Source organism: Perissodus microlepis, chromosome 5, assembly GCF_051167445.1.
Source record: "Perissodus microlepis isolate ML-2025 ecotype Zambia chromosome 5, ASM5116744v1, whole genome shotgun sequence".
NCBI classification, from domain to species: domain Eukaryota; kingdom Metazoa; phylum Chordata; class Actinopteri; order Cichliformes; family Cichlidae; genus Perissodus; species Perissodus microlepis.
The window spans coordinates 14,589,700-14,607,441 of record NC_140465.1 but is presented as its reverse complement, the minus strand read 5'-3'; the positions used below and the strand labels follow the sequence as shown (position 1 = coordinate 14,607,441).

The 17,742-nt window shown below is 41.4% G+C and overlaps 1 protein-coding gene across 3 annotated transcripts in view; it reads right to left on the bottom strand.

Annotated features, from left to right (window-relative positions):
- Window positions 1-5,279: 5,279 nt before the first annotated feature.
- Window positions 5,280-17,742, bottom strand: part of tfeb (transcription factor EB) — a 28,406-nt gene continuing 15,943 nt past the window's right edge. For 2 of the 3 annotated variants that reach the window (XM_084928080.1, XM_084928079.1), the window contains exons 3-11: window positions 17,164-17,340; window positions 15,659-15,757; window positions 15,353-15,541; window positions 14,564-14,653; window positions 11,203-11,320; window positions 11,003-11,059; window positions 10,432-10,507; window positions 10,176-10,323; window positions 5,280-10,078 (exon numbers count right to left, since the gene is read on the bottom strand). In XM_084928080.1, coding sequence (XP_084784206.1) covers window positions 9,506-10,078; window positions 10,176-10,323; window positions 10,432-10,507; window positions 11,003-11,059; window positions 11,203-11,320; window positions 14,564-14,653; window positions 15,353-15,541; window positions 15,659-15,757; window positions 17,164-17,340 — 1,527 coding nt within the window. In that variant the 3' untranslated portion in view covers window positions 5,280-9,505. The remainder of the gene's footprint in view (window positions 10,079-10,175; window positions 10,324-10,431; window positions 10,508-11,002; window positions 11,060-11,202; window positions 11,321-14,563; window positions 14,654-15,352; window positions 15,542-15,658; window positions 15,758-17,163; window positions 17,341-17,742) is intronic. The other variant, XM_084928081.1, reaches the window with a different exon arrangement.

Sequence of the window (17,742 nt, the reverse complement as noted above, 5' to 3'; positions counted from 1 at the left end):
CTACTGTAAAATCCTTACACTTCATTTATAAGTCATTTAAATTTTGTCCATTCTTTATGCTTTTCACTTCATTTGGTTTATGTCAGATGTGCAATTAATTGATAATTTTCTGTGCAGAATATATAAATATTGTAACATTTTAGCATTTTAAAGTAGTACTGAGGTGAAACTGGAACAATGATGCACTAATATACACCAAAAATGCAGGAATTTGGAAACGACACACTGTATAAAGGCTGTAGTTTCATCTCAGCACCACCTTGGTGACCTGTAACCTCAAAATGCTTCTTGCAGGTTTCATACATCAATAATTTAGCTGTCTAAAGGGGACCACTCTGCATAATGACTCCGTTCACTTCTGATGGTTGAATATATTTTGTTGCTGATTTTGATCCTAGGATTTGTTGCTCTTTTTGCTTTTTTAAAATAGGAACGCACGTCACAATGCACGGCAAGTAAAGAGGAGTGCTAATCTGTGAAGCTTAAGCCACGCTGAGCTGAACGTTCAGATGACCAGAGGAGGGCAGAGGGGCGGCAGAAAGCGACTCTGCAAAGAAAGCCAAGTGCTCCTGAAGGTCTAAAGAAGGAACAAGGTGTGTCTTGCTGCGGAGGCGAGTGGACTGGTCTGTGTTTCTCGGTCCTCTCATGTATAATACATCTCTCTCTGTTTCACCCCAAGGTTCAGAAGCCCAGGGCCCCAGAGACCGACGCAGTCTTTTAAAGATATGTGCTCACTTAATCACTGAAGAAAAGGGCCCCCAGAGCTAGCCTAATATTATAATTAATTAATTCAACCAAAAAGGGGTATTAAATTTCCTCCCTCTCAGGATATCAGCTGAATACATTGACCTTTGTGGAAATCGCCCTCTAATTTGAATCAGGGTTTTTTTGAGTCGTTTACAGACTAAACTTGTTTCTTTTTCCTCTACTCCCATCTATTTTTTATTCTTTTTTTTGGAGGGGGGATTCTCTCTGTCTGCAGGAGTTTGAGCAAAAAGCCTCATACTACAGGGTGTGCGTGAGAGAGCACCTTTGTCCATAACGTGCCTCTTTTTGTGTGTGAGTGTGCGCGTATCTTCACAGATTTGTGTTTTATGTGCGTGTCTGTGCAAAAAAAAAAAAAAAGTGCATGTGAGTGTGAGTGATCCCTAGTTTTATCTCCCTGCTGTAACACAGAAAAGAACAGAAACTTTTCTTATTACCGGAGAGAGTGGTAGAATAGCAGGCAGCTAAGTCTCTGTCTATCTCTGTCTCTCTCTCAGTGGTGTAGCTGACTCCCCAGTGTACTCCGGGTCTTCAGTAACTCCGACTGAAGTTCAGAAGGGTTAGGTAGTATACTCAGGAGGAAGGGGGGAGACAAGAGGAGGAAGACGAGGGGGGGTTAAGTAGGATTGGAGAAGTGGCAGTTTTAAAGCAGAACTTTAAATCTCCACCTACGAACGAGAGAGGGAGGACAATGGCGTCATGTGCCGCGCCGTTATCTTCAGGTCTCTGAAAGGCGGGAGACGAGAGGACGAGAATAAAAAAGAAGCTTGAAGAAGGGCATACATGTGATAAAAGCTGTAGGCTGTATAATCTACGCTGCTTTTCAGGGAGGTATGAAAAAAAAGGAGTCAAATATTTGCAACCTTCAGATTGTAAGTTCATGGAAACAGCCTCTCGCTCAACAACAACACAGAACGAAACAGACGAGGATTTGCAAGATGGACGGATGAATGGATGAGTGGATGGCTGGACAGGTTGGCAGATAGAAAAACAAACACAGCAAAAGAACAAATAGATCTCAGGAGCTTAGCAAAGAATAGCACCTGTGTGCCAGACCATTAGCTATTTTGTAATCTTCATGTTTTTCAATTTGGGTTTTTAAAAAAATGTTTTTCTTAGAGTGATGATTTGGTGGTCAAGGTCACGGATACTGTGCATGATAGAGTCTGACAAAACTTCCAATAGATATGATAGAGTCACCACTTTCACGGGCACACCATCAACCGCAGGAGAAAGGGATGGAGCAGTTAACCTTCAAAATGTGTCAAATCGGTGTCAGGCACATTATTTGTCTTAATAATGATAAGCTTACTTTAGCGCCTCTTCAATCAAAAAAAAAAAAAGAGGGGAAAAAAAGATGTTAAAATATTTGTGTTCCAGCTCTGATCTCTCACTAGGAGCCGAACAACAGTTTGCCTATTATGTTCCCGAGAAGCCTTCTGGAGGAATTTAGAGAGGGACACCATGTCTTAATTTGACAAAGGTTGCACCAGATGTTCTTTCTGTCAGCGAATGACATTCAAGCGATTCAAAACAACATATTAATTCTCAGCGCTGAGAACTGTCAGGCCGTGTTTGACTTCCATTTTCACTGGGCTCAACCAAGGTGTGGACCACTAACTCCCCCTACTGGCCATGCAGAAGAAAAAGTAACCATTTGCAGCATATGAGGAGAAATTAGGCTACTTTAAGACTTGATTGTGATAATAGAATAAATAAGAAAGCGCGATGCTACTTGTGATGTTAGGCAAACACAAAAACTGAATAACAGCTTTCACAAAATGTGCGGGTTTTTTTCTTATACACCTGTTTCAAAATATCTAAAAGTCTAAGCCTCAGCTGACAGTCCTTTCAAACTCTTTTTTTTTTTTAAATTTAAGCAGATATTTGAAATTGCTGCAATCTCAGCTCACGAACCCTTACTATGCGTCTTTGCAAAGCTTCATCTTACTCCTCATTTCTTCTCTGCCTCTGCCGCAGTCTGAGCAAAAGTTCGAGAACGAAAAGAGTACCGCTGCAACTGGCCCTCAACTCTCCCGCAGCTGATCTCGTCACCTCTGCACACATGCAAAGACTGATTCGTCCGCGCCACTGTTAATGGCGGGGACATTATTCATCTCTCCAGCCAATTTGAGCCCCTTTTTCTTTCAGGAATAGAGGCACGAGGGGTTGAGAGGAGTCAGTGGAGAGTATTAAATATGTAGAGGAAGATGGACAAAGGAGCGGCAGAATAAAGAGGGGCAGGAGAAGAGGGAATGAAGAAGGACAGGGAGGTGCGCGGCGATAGTGTTGAGACCTAGTTAGTTAGAGACAGTGTGCGAGGAAGGAGCGTTGGTTTTAGCCTGTTTGATGGTTTGAAGGAGCTTGGGTCTTACCTTACAGAGGGGAAGAACTTTTTTCAGGGGTGGGTGGGGAGAAATACGTGGACATCAGCACTTCAGAGATGCCCCAAAACTTTAGGGCAAACTTCGGTGCTGATGAATTATGAATCTAAAGGAAAAGGGGGGGGAAATCAATGTTGTGTCATTGTGCCATCTTCATTAGAGGCTTTTTGATAGTGGGCCATCAGAGCCTACAGGACTATTCATGCCTACAAAGGCTATAAAAAGTGTCTCCAATTTCCATCCATAGCAGTAAAAGCCAGTAGTTTTGGGGTGAGTTGCAGCCTGCCTGTCAAAAGGAGAATGTGCGGTGAGTGGCCCGGGCAGAAGAGATCATAAAGAAGGCTGTGATTGAGGGTATCTTAATGGAGGAGGATGGATCAATAAGTAATATCAGCAGGTTTTAATTCCAGGCAACACACATAAACCTTTACCAACTTCGCAATGTCACTCGGTGTTCATAAAAGTTTTTTTTTTTCCCCTCCACATCGCCTCGGACAAAAAGAGATAAATCCATCAAAAAGTCGCCTCAGTTTTATCGTCCCCCCTCCCTCCACTCTCCTCCCACTCCCTTTTCCCACCACCCCTCCCCCTCATCTCCATTTTGATGTCTGTCTATTAGCAGAGGGTGAGGCCTTTTCTGCTCTCCCATCCAGGGGCTAAATTAGCTCAATCAGCCCCCTTTCACCCCTCTTCCGCGGGCTTCAAGCTGAGTGACACACTGCTCCCCAGGGATGTAGGTGGGACTAACACACACACATACACACACACACACACACACACACACACACCAAGTCAGCAGCTAGAAGATGAAGAAGACTATGGAGGGAGGGGGCTGCATGTAGGGGCAGAAGTTGGGGTGAGGACGAGGGAGGATAAATGAGAGGATTGGTTGGAGGAGAGAATGATGCTTCATTCTGTCCCAGTCCAACAGAGGTTTCTACCCTGAGCTCTGGGTGGAGCTCTTTGTCCCCTGCTTGTTGAACATGCTGCTTTTTCTTCTTCTTCAAGAAGGATAAGGTGATCCCTTAGGTGCAATGCCTTAACCCATTCAAGATGGTCGATCCATCAGTAAAAGAAGTCATGAGTATTTTCTCAAAGTGCCTCCTTTCGTTCGCCCACCCACGAGCACACTATGCCAGGGCCAGACTCTGCATTTCCGTGCCAGCATCTCTTAAATTGCACCTTCGTGTTTGATTTGTCTCGACCCTTTCCCTCGCTCCCACTCGCTAAACAGCCACCCAAGTATCAGTGGAAGTGCAAGGCAGGCGTTTCTGCAGCAGTAATAGCAGTGCGTGTATGTGTGTTGTGGGGGAGACGGGCGAAAAGGTGGTGATCTGAGTGAGCCATAAGATCTACTCTTTGCAGCTCTACAGGGATTTATTAGACCGGGAAGTACATTAGCATCATAAAGACCCAGGAGAATGGGCCTGTGGATGGGCTGCAGACACTATCGCCACACTTTAACATGCTCTGCGGCATAAGCGGGTGTGTGTGCGTGCGTGTGTGTATATGTGTGTGTGTGTGGATAAGGGATAAGATTACTCTGAATTAACTTAAGAAAAGGCTGTTAAACGGTTTATGGATCATCCTGAAGCAGCTCTGAACTAATACATCAGGAGATGACGGAATGAGCAGTAGAAGAGGAGAATTATTTTTTAAAAAGGAGGCAGGTAAGAGACAACAATAAATGTAATTATTAGACCCTTTATACTTTCTTACTAAAGATGTTTGCTGGGATAGTTGCAATGCAGTTCTTTCATTTAATAAACATTTTGGATTTCCCTTTAAAGGGGCCAAAATATCCAATCAGTATCCTTAACAGTTGCTGCTGTTCTTTTGAAAAGAGAAAAATAATTCTGCTTGGTATTTGTGAAGAAGCAACATTTTTGATTAGTTATTCAAGTAGCATTTAAAAAGGTTAATTGCACGGCAGCCCAGTCCTTTCTGTGACCGCTGTGACAGCGTTACAGGAGAGCAGAGTTGAAGGAGACTCCTGGATTGTGGTCTGGGGGGGTGGGTGGGGGTGGTACTGTAGATCTCTGGTGCTCCCTGGTGGACACATGATGAAATTTGCTTCTCTAATCAGCCTCCGATAGTCACACAAATAAAAACGAGGCACAGACAGTTGAATTTATGCACATAAAACTATAATTCACTTGTAGTCATTGTCTTACATTGGTATTGGTCAGTAGGTTACATAACCATGCTTCAATGACACTGTACCAACAAATATCCATTTTTTCTCAGTCAGCTGTGTCTTTGTTTTTTGGCCAAAATTCAGCAGGGATACAAAGTGTACATATATTTCTTCCCCCATTTACCATGTCAATTTAAAATATTTTTTGTAAGATGATATAAAAATACTGCTTTGAATGATTATTTTTTAATAAATAACCCAGTGACAGAGTATACAAACAAAATCTCTCCTCCTGCCCACTGACAAATCCACAATGTGTGAATACGCCATATATTCATTTCAAAATAACTGCTAAATACAATATGCTACTGACTTTGCTAAAGGCTGAAGTCCATTATCAGTGGATTTGCATTGCATGCTTCAAGTTTCCACCTTACTCAAAAGTTGCACATAGAATATTTCTAATGGCACACGCAAGCATCAAATTTAGAGACACTTTCATTCGTCACAGTGAAGGCAAAACCTGTGGTGTCTGTTTTGGAATGAAGGGGTATTTTAATTTTTATCTAAAATAAGGGCTGTGTAGAAATATTTTTTGTGAGTAACACTCACACACATTTCTCATGTCAGAAAAAAACAAAAGGAAAATAAAACTTTCAGCCAGTGTATGGGTTCTAAAATATTTTTTTATAACGTCATTAAATTCACAACCACCTTCCCCCTTTGTTCTGCAGAGCGCCCTCTAGTGGAAAAATAAAGGGAGCCTGAGAAGCTCTTTGGAGTTCTAGTTGGATGACTGAACAACAACAGTCAAACTGTAGCTGACGGGAAAAGGCTCGACCCCGGATAATGACAAAAAGTGGTACAACGTCAGGAGAGTCACAAATCCCTGGCCTAGTTTAACTGAAGTCAATCAGCTTCCAGTCTCCATGGAAACCAAAGACAGAAAATCAGGAAGCAGGTAGGGCAAAAAAAATAAACTATAAAAACAATGTTCTTCAGTCTGACAAGAACTACTGGTAAGCCTTTACATTCATCAAATGAGCAACTTGATTTCAGTCCAATGATAAAAATCACCCTTCATCTATGTCTGGATCCAAATTTCAAAGTGAAAAGAGAGATAAATAAAATCCCAATCATACAAAAATGGCATCAGAAATATACACAATCTCTTTTAAAATCAGCTGAAATCTTGAAGTTTATAAATGGTTCCCCAACTCCAGTTAAAACATTGTTTAAATGCCTGTACAGTACACCTCCTGAATATGGCTCTGAGAAGAAAGGGTTGTTTCGGAATAAAATTGAAATAGAACTAAAATATCAAATACAAATAAAATACATTTAAATGGCATAAAACATCTGAAGTAAATCTTATTCCATATTTCTTCCATGTACAAAGTAAAAACAATAATGTCATTTTTTTCAGTGCTTTGGGAAATACAATAAACAAACTAAATAATAAAGAAAACAGACACTTCTTTTAATCAAAAACAAATCCCCTTGAAAGTATGTTCACTAAATAGATTTCTGTTCTGATCATAAACTATATCAATCAAAGGTAAGCCCCAGGTCTACCACAGCAGAGATACGACACAGGTTGAGCACAACCTGCTCCAGTCGTCACTTTGACAGCTGGAGCAATGAATCACCATTGGGTGACAGTTTGAACAGCAGACCTGAGCTTTACCTCTGCAGCTGGCAGCTTCATGTGAATCTCGAGGCAAGAGAGTGAAGCAGTGGGCTCTTCTGAAAAACAGCCTCACTCCACTTTGTGTTCATTTACAGTTACCTCCAGGCATATGTGGACAGTGGCACATTTTTCACAATCTTGCCTCTGCGAGTCACAACAAATGATTCGAAGAAAAGACACTATCACAGTGCAGACTCTAAACAGAAATATTGCATCAGCCGGTGAGGAATTACAGCCATTTCACACAGTCATTTCTTCATTGTATAAGCAGGTAAAAAGTCTTGGAGATGATTTCAACTGTGGCATTTGCATTTGGAATTTGTTGCTCAAAAAGTCAAACGGATCGGCCTTAGGCTACACAAACAAAACAAACCTTGAGAGAGGCAGTGGAAGCTCGGTACATTCTGATAAAAAAAAAGAGAAAAATGCACCGGGGAAGTTTGGCAAGAAAAAGCAGATGACGAACAGTTTTGAAAGAAAATACAGGAAGAATCCCTGCTTTAGTCCACGAGTTCAAGACTTAAGGCAGTCATTGCCTGCAAAGGAACCTCAACAAGATATTAAAGAACTGAATTTACAGTTACATCAATTTGCCTCCCTGAAAATAGGGGTCAGTGTATAAAAAAAGGCAGTAATTTCTTGAAGGTAAATGCAATATTTTTGTTCAACCCCTCAAAATAAAGTTGACAATCTGCACCTTAACCCCTTATAACTGTAACTTGAATATGTTTTGGTACACAGCTAAAAATAATAAAAATCACGTCAGTGTCCAAAAAACCAAAATGAAACAAAAAAAAAAAAAAATGGACACACCTGCCTGTGAGTACTGTAATACCCAAGTGATCGTTTGTGTTGAAAGTGTGCATGTCTGTGAAGTGAGTGTGACCGCAAATACATGCAAGTGTGTTCTAATGTCATAAAGACAAGCCTACGGCTGCTGACAGACAGAACTAACACTTCTAGTTCCTTCAGACATGCACTCTGTTCCATTAATTTGACAGGTCCTTAACATTTTGGCTTCATGTCTGAATGAATACACAGGTTTGCTTTGGGTGACGCTTGGATGAAACAGCGTGGAACATGAATAAATTACCAATGCCTGAATGACCGGAATGGCGACACCAACAGACAGACGAAGCCAGCAATTTTGCATATCCTGTGTCTGAAACTATTAAACTATTTAAACATGTCAATTCTTTCTTTCACCTCGCCCTATATATAAACCTTAAAAGGTCACTTAGTGGGAGGAAATCACTGTATCTCCTGTGCTTACAAGGTCACACTGATGCAGAAGCAACTTCTAAAGCATTTACAGGTATAAATGAATGTGATACAGAGTCAAAGCTGAAGACCTCCGACCCATAACACATGCCTTTGAAGAGGAGCAGCAAAAGTAAAAAGGCACAAACAGACAGGGGTTACAGCCCTGACATATTTCAGGTTAACATCCACTTCTATTTAAAAGCCTGCTTGTGTATTCTGTTACAGTACCTGAGTGTTTTGACACCTCACAGAAATGGATGGCCCTCAGATTTTTGATGGCCATCCAGTGCGTTTTCTCTACCCCCACTCCAAAGTCAACAGACTTTACAGTGTTGAGTAAAGATTGCGACAGTGCTGGAGGTGCTAAAAAATAAAGGTGGGCAACGCTACATGACTGCCTGTGCATGCATTTTTTCAGAAGACAACAATTTCAGCTCGACAAGTAAATATAAAGGCCTTTGCTAAAAGCTGAATTATCCACCTTTTGCAGCAAACTTCAGGGGGGTTTTTTGGGCAATATTCCCCAAGATATGGATACATATAGACACTTGAGCAGGCTAACACAAAGTTTTGTCCAACACCAAACGGCTAAAACCTGAGGCCAACTAACAGCCTGAGGAAGGGAACAATGTGACTGCACTGCATCCCCTCAAGATAAATTATGCATGCAGGGCCATAAAGCCATTTCCATTTTGTTCTCTATCGTTCATTCAATCGTTTATGATTACTAAAAGGATCTGATGTTAGGGGCAAATAACTTGTCCTCTTCGTGTGTGATGATGCACTTGGTTTGTTCTTGTATCTGATAACGGCAGTCTAATTAACTGGGTGTTTTGTCCCTTGTGCAATTATGATTCAGGGCCACCTTTATGGAAGCAAGGCCAATTGTGCCATATAACTCCTGACCTGGCAGTGCTGGTTCACACCTTGTAAATGCTCAGTGTGTTGGGCAAAGTTTTAAGCTGCTCAGTTAAACTCACATGCACTTATGTGTGTAGGTGTATGTGTGCGTGTCTGTTTATGCGCTCGTGAATGTTTGTGATGAATGTGTACTGTTTCTAATGACACCGAGGGGAAGTTAAATATACCACAAAGGAGTGTCACTGGTGTTTCCTGAAACTGTGTGATATAAATGATGTCATGTCTGGGGGCTGATTCATTTCTGTGTATGTAATGTACGCATTTTGTGTTTTGCAAACGTGATATTTATGTTTACTACAATCTATGCGAAACCTCGTGTGTTTGACTGAGCGAATGCATGCTTGTCTACATTATGTCTCCGTCCTCTATGCTGAAGCTGGATCTGCGGCTGGAGTCGACAGACGCTTCAGGGGACATCGCTGAGAGCAGCGGGTCTCCACCCATAGGGGACAAAGGCTCGTCCATCATAAGGAAACCTAGGTCGCCTCTCCTCGCATGGACGTCAAGTCCACCCAGGTCACCCAGCCCAGACATGCCATCTGAAAACCCTGATATCCCATCGCACAAGTCCAGCGACTGGGCAAAGTCAAAGTGCTGGGAGCTGCCCACAGCTGGGTACTGAATGGGAGGCTGAGGCTGGAGATGCTGTGGGAGTGGTGGCAGCTGCCTGGGTTCGGGCTGGGCCTGGCCCTGAGGGTGGAAGTGTGTGTGGGAGAGGAACTGGTGCTGCTGGGCCTGGGGATGAGCCTGGTTATGGGGTAGATGCTGGGGCTGGTGATGTGCTTGTGCCTGGGGGTGAGAATGGTTCTCCTCTAGGCTGGTCTCTTGTTTTATATAAGAACCCATAATGTCACCCGTATTCAGGCCAGAGGGAGAGTTGCTGGGCAGGCCATGCAGACGAGCCTGCATCTCCAACTCCTTTAGACAGTTGGGAAAGAACAACATCAATTGTATTACTATTAATATTATTATTCATTTTCTATGATTCTGGACATGTGCTGTACAAATGTGTTACCTGGATGCGCAGCAACAGCTGCTTGTTGGCCATCTCCATCCTTTTGAAGTTGTTCTCTACTTCTCTTGTCCTCTGTGCATCCTTTTGCATACGTTTGATGTACTCTACAGATGCCCGCAATATAGTGCCTTTGTTCCAGCGCACATCACTAAGCAAACAGGGGAGGAGACAGGCAATTTTCACATGTAAGTTCATGTCAGTAACTACTCAACATCTGTATTTACTTTAAAAACATGGTGCACTAAGAGAAACTCACAGGTCATTGGTTTTGGGGATCATGGTGCCCAGCTCTTTAATGCGATCATTAATGTTGAATCTCCTCCTCCTTTCAACTATTGCAGAAGAATGATAAGACCAATGGAAATTAGCACAAAGGAAAAAACACACTGAAGATAATATCACTGTGCAGGTGAATCAAAGGCATTAAAATAAGGAACAGGAAATTGTACAGATGCTACTTTTTAAGTATGTATAGCATAGATCAGCACATACTGGAAATATACAAAGAGTGTAAAGAGAAGCAAACATTTAAGCACACACACACACACACACACACACACACACACACACACACACAGTCACAGGCAATTACACCTAAGTGCAAGGACAGCAGAAATTACCAGGTTAACCATCCACCCAGTAGTTGGACTATGTCAGCTAAATCAGCACATGGGCCATATAACACTGTTTCTGCATCGGAAAGATTATGCTTTGTGTGCATGTATGTGCTACGTGCAAATTCTTCTGAAGGCCTGCACATTATCAGTGTGAGAAAATAAAAAGGGAAAAAGGATTTAGGGAAATAGCATTCTGAGGGAAAGACTTACTCAGATTGTGGTTGTCTTTTTTCTGTCTCTCCTTGGCCAGCGCACGGGCTTCTGTGTCTTTGCAATAACAAAAAGTGATTAACTAATGGCTGAGAAAGCGCCACGTCTCAGAAAAGACAGCTTATCAAGAGTGCCAATAAACGCGCGCTACGTTTTCACTGATCAACAGAATCTGCATCACTTAGTAACATCTTTCGCACCTGAGAGTTCTCGCTTGATGGTCAGATTGGCAGGACAGGAGTTGCTGGTCATAGCAATGGCTGGACCCTTCATGCCAGGACCTGCATACACATCTAGGTGACTGCTTGAAAGAGGGAGCTGCAAAGGAAACACACGACACACACACACACACACATGCATTTAGAAAATGCATAGTATCTTACAAATACTTTGCAAAGTAAAAATAGGAGATGAGCAAAGGTTTCAATTTTCTGAATTAAAAAAAAAACGAATCAAAATGAAAACTAAGTAAACCTGCCTTTCTAACATCTCAGTAAGTACCTTTATAAAGTTACTGTTCATGTTTATTGTGATGTAAAGAGCAGATAGCAGCAGATAATGCAGTAATATCACACCTGAGAACAGCCTGCCAAGTACAGAAATGATTGACTATCACCTCATCTATCTTATCTGTCTTTATGGCTCATTTCTCTCCTCTGCTTTCACCAGCTCCTGAACTCACACTCATGCAGTGGTTTCCACACTATTGCACTTTATACATTGTATAACAATGGTGATTTAGTTTGCTATGGACTTCTAAAAAGACGTGATTTCCTTTTAATTGTACAATCTAGTTAGCGTGATGAACTTTTTATGCCTTGTAAGCAACCGTGTTGTACTCCCTGAAGCAAGGGCAAATATGACGCTGCTAATGAGGCCTGAAAGATAAAGAACTCAAAGGATGAGATAGCTTAATCTGCTGGCTACTGTCTGAGCTGTGAGATCAAACATATTCACTCACTAATATAAACGCAAACCTATGTATTTAAGTTAGATTTTTTTTTACAATTCTTACAAAAGATCTAAAGAATATATGAAATGTAAAACTTTAACTTAAATGATAACATTATCATGAGACCGAACTGAAGTTTACCCACACTGTTAAATACCAAAGACTTTTAATTTGTAGGATCTCAAACATTAACCATTTTCTAGAGGTAACATTTTTTAAAAAATTTCTACATCATATTAAGAAGAAGACAGAAGCCCATTTGAAACCTTGTCACAATTACAAATCTGGGCTGACTGAGTTATTGAATCAAAAACACACAACTCTAATAAGCCCAAATTCCCTGCCTCGTCCCTCTGCAGCGACCACATTCTGACTGGGAACACCACCTTCATTCTCCACTCCAGTAAAGGCCCATTTAATTCAATTTGAAGACTAAATTCTACTTGAACTCAGTATGGCTCAGTGGAGCAATGCACAAGTCAAACTGTTCACTTGAGCCTGGCATTCAGGGGTGTTCCAGACTTTTGCTAAACTTTGAGATTCCAAGAATTCCATGGAGTTTGCTGCTTTAATCCCCATCAGGATTAGCAGGTGACTTCCACTCACACTGTTCTGACAGCTGGGCATAAAGCTGGATTTTTTTATTTTTATTTTTTTAACATTTTGATTTTCACTGAGTTTCTGCCTGTGGTAGTTTATTGTGCTGGCTTCTCACTTAATCAATCTAAACCTGATCAGCACGGTTCACCTTATCAGTGTGATATGTAAACACATTTAAAGTGATTTGAGCAATTAAACACATCATGCAGGATTCTCACAGTTAACTCAGACACTGCACGCAGATGGTCAGATGTATTTGTACAGAATGAATTAGTAACAGCTTAACTGTTTCACAGAAGAGAAGGAAAAAGACAGTATTGGCTGCTTGTATCAGTGTTTGACATGAGTATCAGATAAAGCAACAGGAGACTTTGTAGGTTTCCCTGTCTACCTGCTGCAGGAGCAGGGAAAAAGTTGGACAACTACACAATATGTCTGAGAATGCAGAAGCTAAGTCCCGCCAACCTTTATGTTTGAGTGCACCCTGCAGGAGTACAATGATCTTAAATTAGCTTAAATGTGCAACAGTTTTGATTAATGTCCAGCAGAAAACAGCCATCACATGCTAACAAACATGCACGCACACACACACACAAAACCACGCCACCACCCCTGCTATTCCTCTTTTTGATAATCAGGCACTCAAGGCTGGGACTTAAGAGTCACTGTGGTTCAAATAACTCATTCAGACAAAGAAAAGAATCCGACAACTCCCAACCAAAACTCAAAGAATTATAAACAAGAGTGCTTCATCGTCTTACCAGTTGAATCTGTTCTCCTTCAATAACTTCCACAATTGCATACGTCTTACTCATCTCCTTCATCCTCTAACTCCTTCTCCTACAGTGCCAAGGCGCTCCTTTCTTCCCTCTAAAGGCACAAGCAGCACATGCAGCTCTGAATGGCACTGCCGCTCCTGTGCTGCCAGAATGACCTCGGCAGCTCCGCTCCTTTCTTTCTTCTACCTCTGCTCCCAACCAAACAGGAGTGAACTTTCCCCTAACTGGACTTTCAGCCTGTTTTCCCCTTACACAAATTGCCCTCGCCCCCCTTTCCCTCCTCCTTTCTATTCCTCCCCCCTTCTCCTCCCCCCTCCCTTCCAAATGTCTTGTAAACAAGTTGAACTCTAACTGCTGCCAGTTTAATTGTTAATTTTCTGAGTTTGCTCCCTCAAACACAAAGTGCTGTACAGTCTTCCAACTGGTATGTCCGCCCTACAGTTTCTAATTATGCCCAACATCATTCAGGGCCAGAATGTTTTGCGACTAAGTCAATTAAACATTGTTAGTGTATGAGAATATACAGAATCAAATCTAGAGAAAACTCTACTTAGAAACACTAATGTTACAGTGACCACAAAGCAATACCCGATAACTTTAAGAATAACTAAGAACATTAACAACTGCCATAAAGAGAGCCATTTTTCACACACAAGAACAATGATTATAGGAAGCACAAGTCTGAGTACTGATGACCTGGCATATCCAGCTCTGTGACTCATGTAGTACAGACAGAGCTGGAATTGAAGTGGTCGCAGGTTTCAGAGAACATCATACTTAATTAAAACACTTGGGAATTCCCTATTCTATTTAAGGATATGCATTCAAGCTATAGAATCATGTGGTAATACAGAGAACAAATATATGTAACGCTTGGTTTCAATTTTCAGAATAACACGACGCAGTAATGTTTTCAGTGCAAAAATCTATTTTAAAAGTAATTCTGACTGTTGCAGAGCGGCCAAACCTCTTTTGCTGCACCATTTCATAGATACATCACTTGTTTGTTTTTGTTACCACAATACCACTGTAATGTCACAGCATAAAATCAGCAGAGACAAATTTGCCCGTAAAGGTTTTGTGGCCTTTACAGTCAATGACCCATTTAAACCCTGAGTTTAAATATGCAAAGAGTCCTTTAAAACAAACTGCGTGCACTTACACAATGTGTAAATAAAATCATACGTTTGGATGCAATGTAGCTTAGTTATATGTATTGTTCCTACTTACTGTGTTTGACATTTGGACAGCATCAGTGAAACTTTGAAAATACTCATCATTGGACTGCATACTGATGATGTTATCAATGACCTCATCCATCTGGGGGAAAAAAAGAAGTGTTAATTATGTTTTTGTGACCTGTTTTTATCTAAAGTTAAGAGAGGGAAGCAAACCAAAACCACCATTTGAATGCTTAGAAAACACTAAACTAAAAACAAAATGCTGTCCCTCCTCCTAAATTGATTAAAGCCTCAGAAACTTGATTGCAACCTCCCCGGACATGCATGTTACACTACTTATCTATCTAAAAGGATTAGAGAGAGACAGAAGAGAGGTGGTTATGCTAAAAGCACACAGCAGGTCAAAGTCTTACAGGTTCAAAGGGCCATCCATTCTGCTGCTTCCCTGTCACTTCACTTTTTAAGCTGTAATTACTGGTGCAAGGCCATTATGGAGCATTTAAATCCCACTGATTACCATTCTCAGTTATTGCCAGTTAGTCAACACATTCATCCATGTCCCTACTGTGTGCACAACACATTAACATCAGCACAGTCACAAAATGCTCCTCTAACCCTTCAAAAGACCAATTAAATCATTATGGTGCTTTCATAAAATGTGGAGATGATGTTACTTTGGGGGTAATAGTCAACCCTCATAATTTTATATACGAGTGTAATTAAGTCATATTTTAGGGATATTTGTTCAGTCTGGATCCTGTAAATGGTACTTTATGACCTGCCCAGGAATGAATGTTTATGGGTTTATGCTTATGCTACTGTCGGCCCACACATCTACCTCTTTCTCGTGGCTGGAACCAATGTTGAGCATGGCCATCGGGCTGTTGGGGGCACTGTTGCCAGACATAAGCTGCTCGGTGCGCATGTGTGGGGACTGGAGAGGTGGGGGTGCAGATGATGAACCCCCTGCAGGGCCCATGTTTGTGGGAGGTGAGGGTGGTATTAGCCCCGCTACTGCATTGACCGCCTAGGAACACACAGAGAAAGAGAGTGTTACAGCATTAGTGAACAGAGATCTGACATACTATAGGCAGATGTATTTCAATACTACATGGACGGACTGAAGAAAATGAAAAACGTATACCTGTTTGGTAGCGTAGGTGGTTGACAGGTATTCTTTCACTTGCTGTCTTCGAGACTGACGGATGTGGTAGTCTGTAGGATTTTCAAGGTGAGTCTGTACCTATAGTAGGGACAAACAAGATGCAATCAACTCTTTTTCTATTATTAATTCAGCTGGATACTCAAAGTATCATTTTTGGGTACTTCTTTCTATTTTGTCACAACATATGTGGCAACAAAAAGCAAGACTAACAGCAAGTTCGCTTATTTCAGTTACCACACAGGGATATTATAAAAACATACATTTAATGTACAATATAAGCTTATTATAATAATATTTAAAAAGATAACACAGAATATGCGATTCAGACCTCATTATCTCAGTTATGGCACTAGGACATAGTATGTTTAAGTCAGTGGTAAAGCCTACAGGAGTAAAGCCTCACTGAATCCTCTGATGTGGCTACACAGAGCATTAGACTGGCCTCATTCCTTCAGATCAAAGAATAAAGGAGAGAGCAAGCTTGCTCGCCATTACTACAAAGAAAGACTTGACTCCTCAGCCCCCCCTCAGCTCTCTGTTATATAACCATGGTAGGGTTATATTAAATGAACTGTGAACTTTTCAGTCAATAGATATTTGTACTGTGTTTACCTTGTAAATACCTGGTCCAACAACAATTCTTTACATGTATGCATTTACATGTATGGTTCAGAGGGAGTGATAGAGAAGCTTACCTTATCTACAGAAAGAACAATGACACCTTTAAACTCTGTGGTGATTTCATAAACACCATTCCCCTCTCCCACATATGCACACATGTGCACAGAGTAAACTGTCAATGCAGCAAGTCGAGAATTCAATACGAGTTACACAATGTATGAATTCTCACTGCAAAATGCACAATGTCATATAATGGAGTATTCCACAAACCCATAAACTTGCAAACACACATTATGTAAGATAACAACGCACACAATAAGCATCTCCGGAATCGGGCAAAATGTCACTTCGGCTTTATCTCTCCCTGACTGACTCAGGCTATCTATCGCTCCTGTCTGCCCTATCGCACAACGTGTCAAACCACTCTTATCTCCCCTTTGTGTCTTCCTACCTGCTTGGCGCGCCTCTGCATTGTTCTCTTTTAGTTTTTTTTTCTTTTTAAACCTGACTTTTGCCTGTGTGTCAGTGCTGCTTGTTTGGGAAGCCACAATGCTCAGTGAAGACCTGACCACCTCCAGCTGCATGCTCCTGCCATTGCTTTATTGCTATAACATGTAATTAGATAAATAGAGGCATATTTTTCAAACACTCGACCAACATGTTTTCTTTATTTTACAGTCCCATAAATCCGTTTAGTGCTTTCTCTTGGCATGTTTGCATGTGGACTGGGAGCCGCAGACATTTTACTACACTCTGTTTGAGCATAATGTGCAGCGGTCCTGTCAAAAAGAAGCTGTGTGGGGAGTAAATCCAGCAAAACATATCTATCACAATAAGCCATTTCCATCTTAAGAATATCTGACCTTCAGAACCTCCATGGGGACCTGCATGCTTTGGTAATGTTGTGGAGTGCTAATGGCTGGGGTGGGTGCAGGTGGCCCAGCCATGTGGTTCTGCATGTACTGCAGGGCTGCATTCTGCTGCTGCTGTAGCTGCTGCCGCTCACGCTGCTCCTCCTGCTGCAGCTGGTCTCGCATCAGCTGGAAACAAACATGCACACACACATTAGCGTTTATCCTCCACCCAGAAAGACAGTGTAACCAACACCAGCTTGTATCTGTTATTAAAATGAAACCGGCAACATTTTTGGAAGGTTGCTGACCAGAATCGCCTATGATAGAAACAAATGGAGCATATGACAAGCTTCAATAGTTACAACAAATTTGATTTTCTTTTTTTTTTTTTTGCTTATAGTTCAAGGGCATCTTTATTTTTTACTGACTCACTTCATAAAGTTTTTCTGAGCTATAATTGAATTTGAGGGGACGGCATTTTTCCAGGTGGAATTTTCCAAAAAATAGTAGTCAGCAATCAGACTTTAAAATATGCACATAAAATAAATATTTTCCAATCATCATCTGATTTCAAAGTGCTTTAATCCC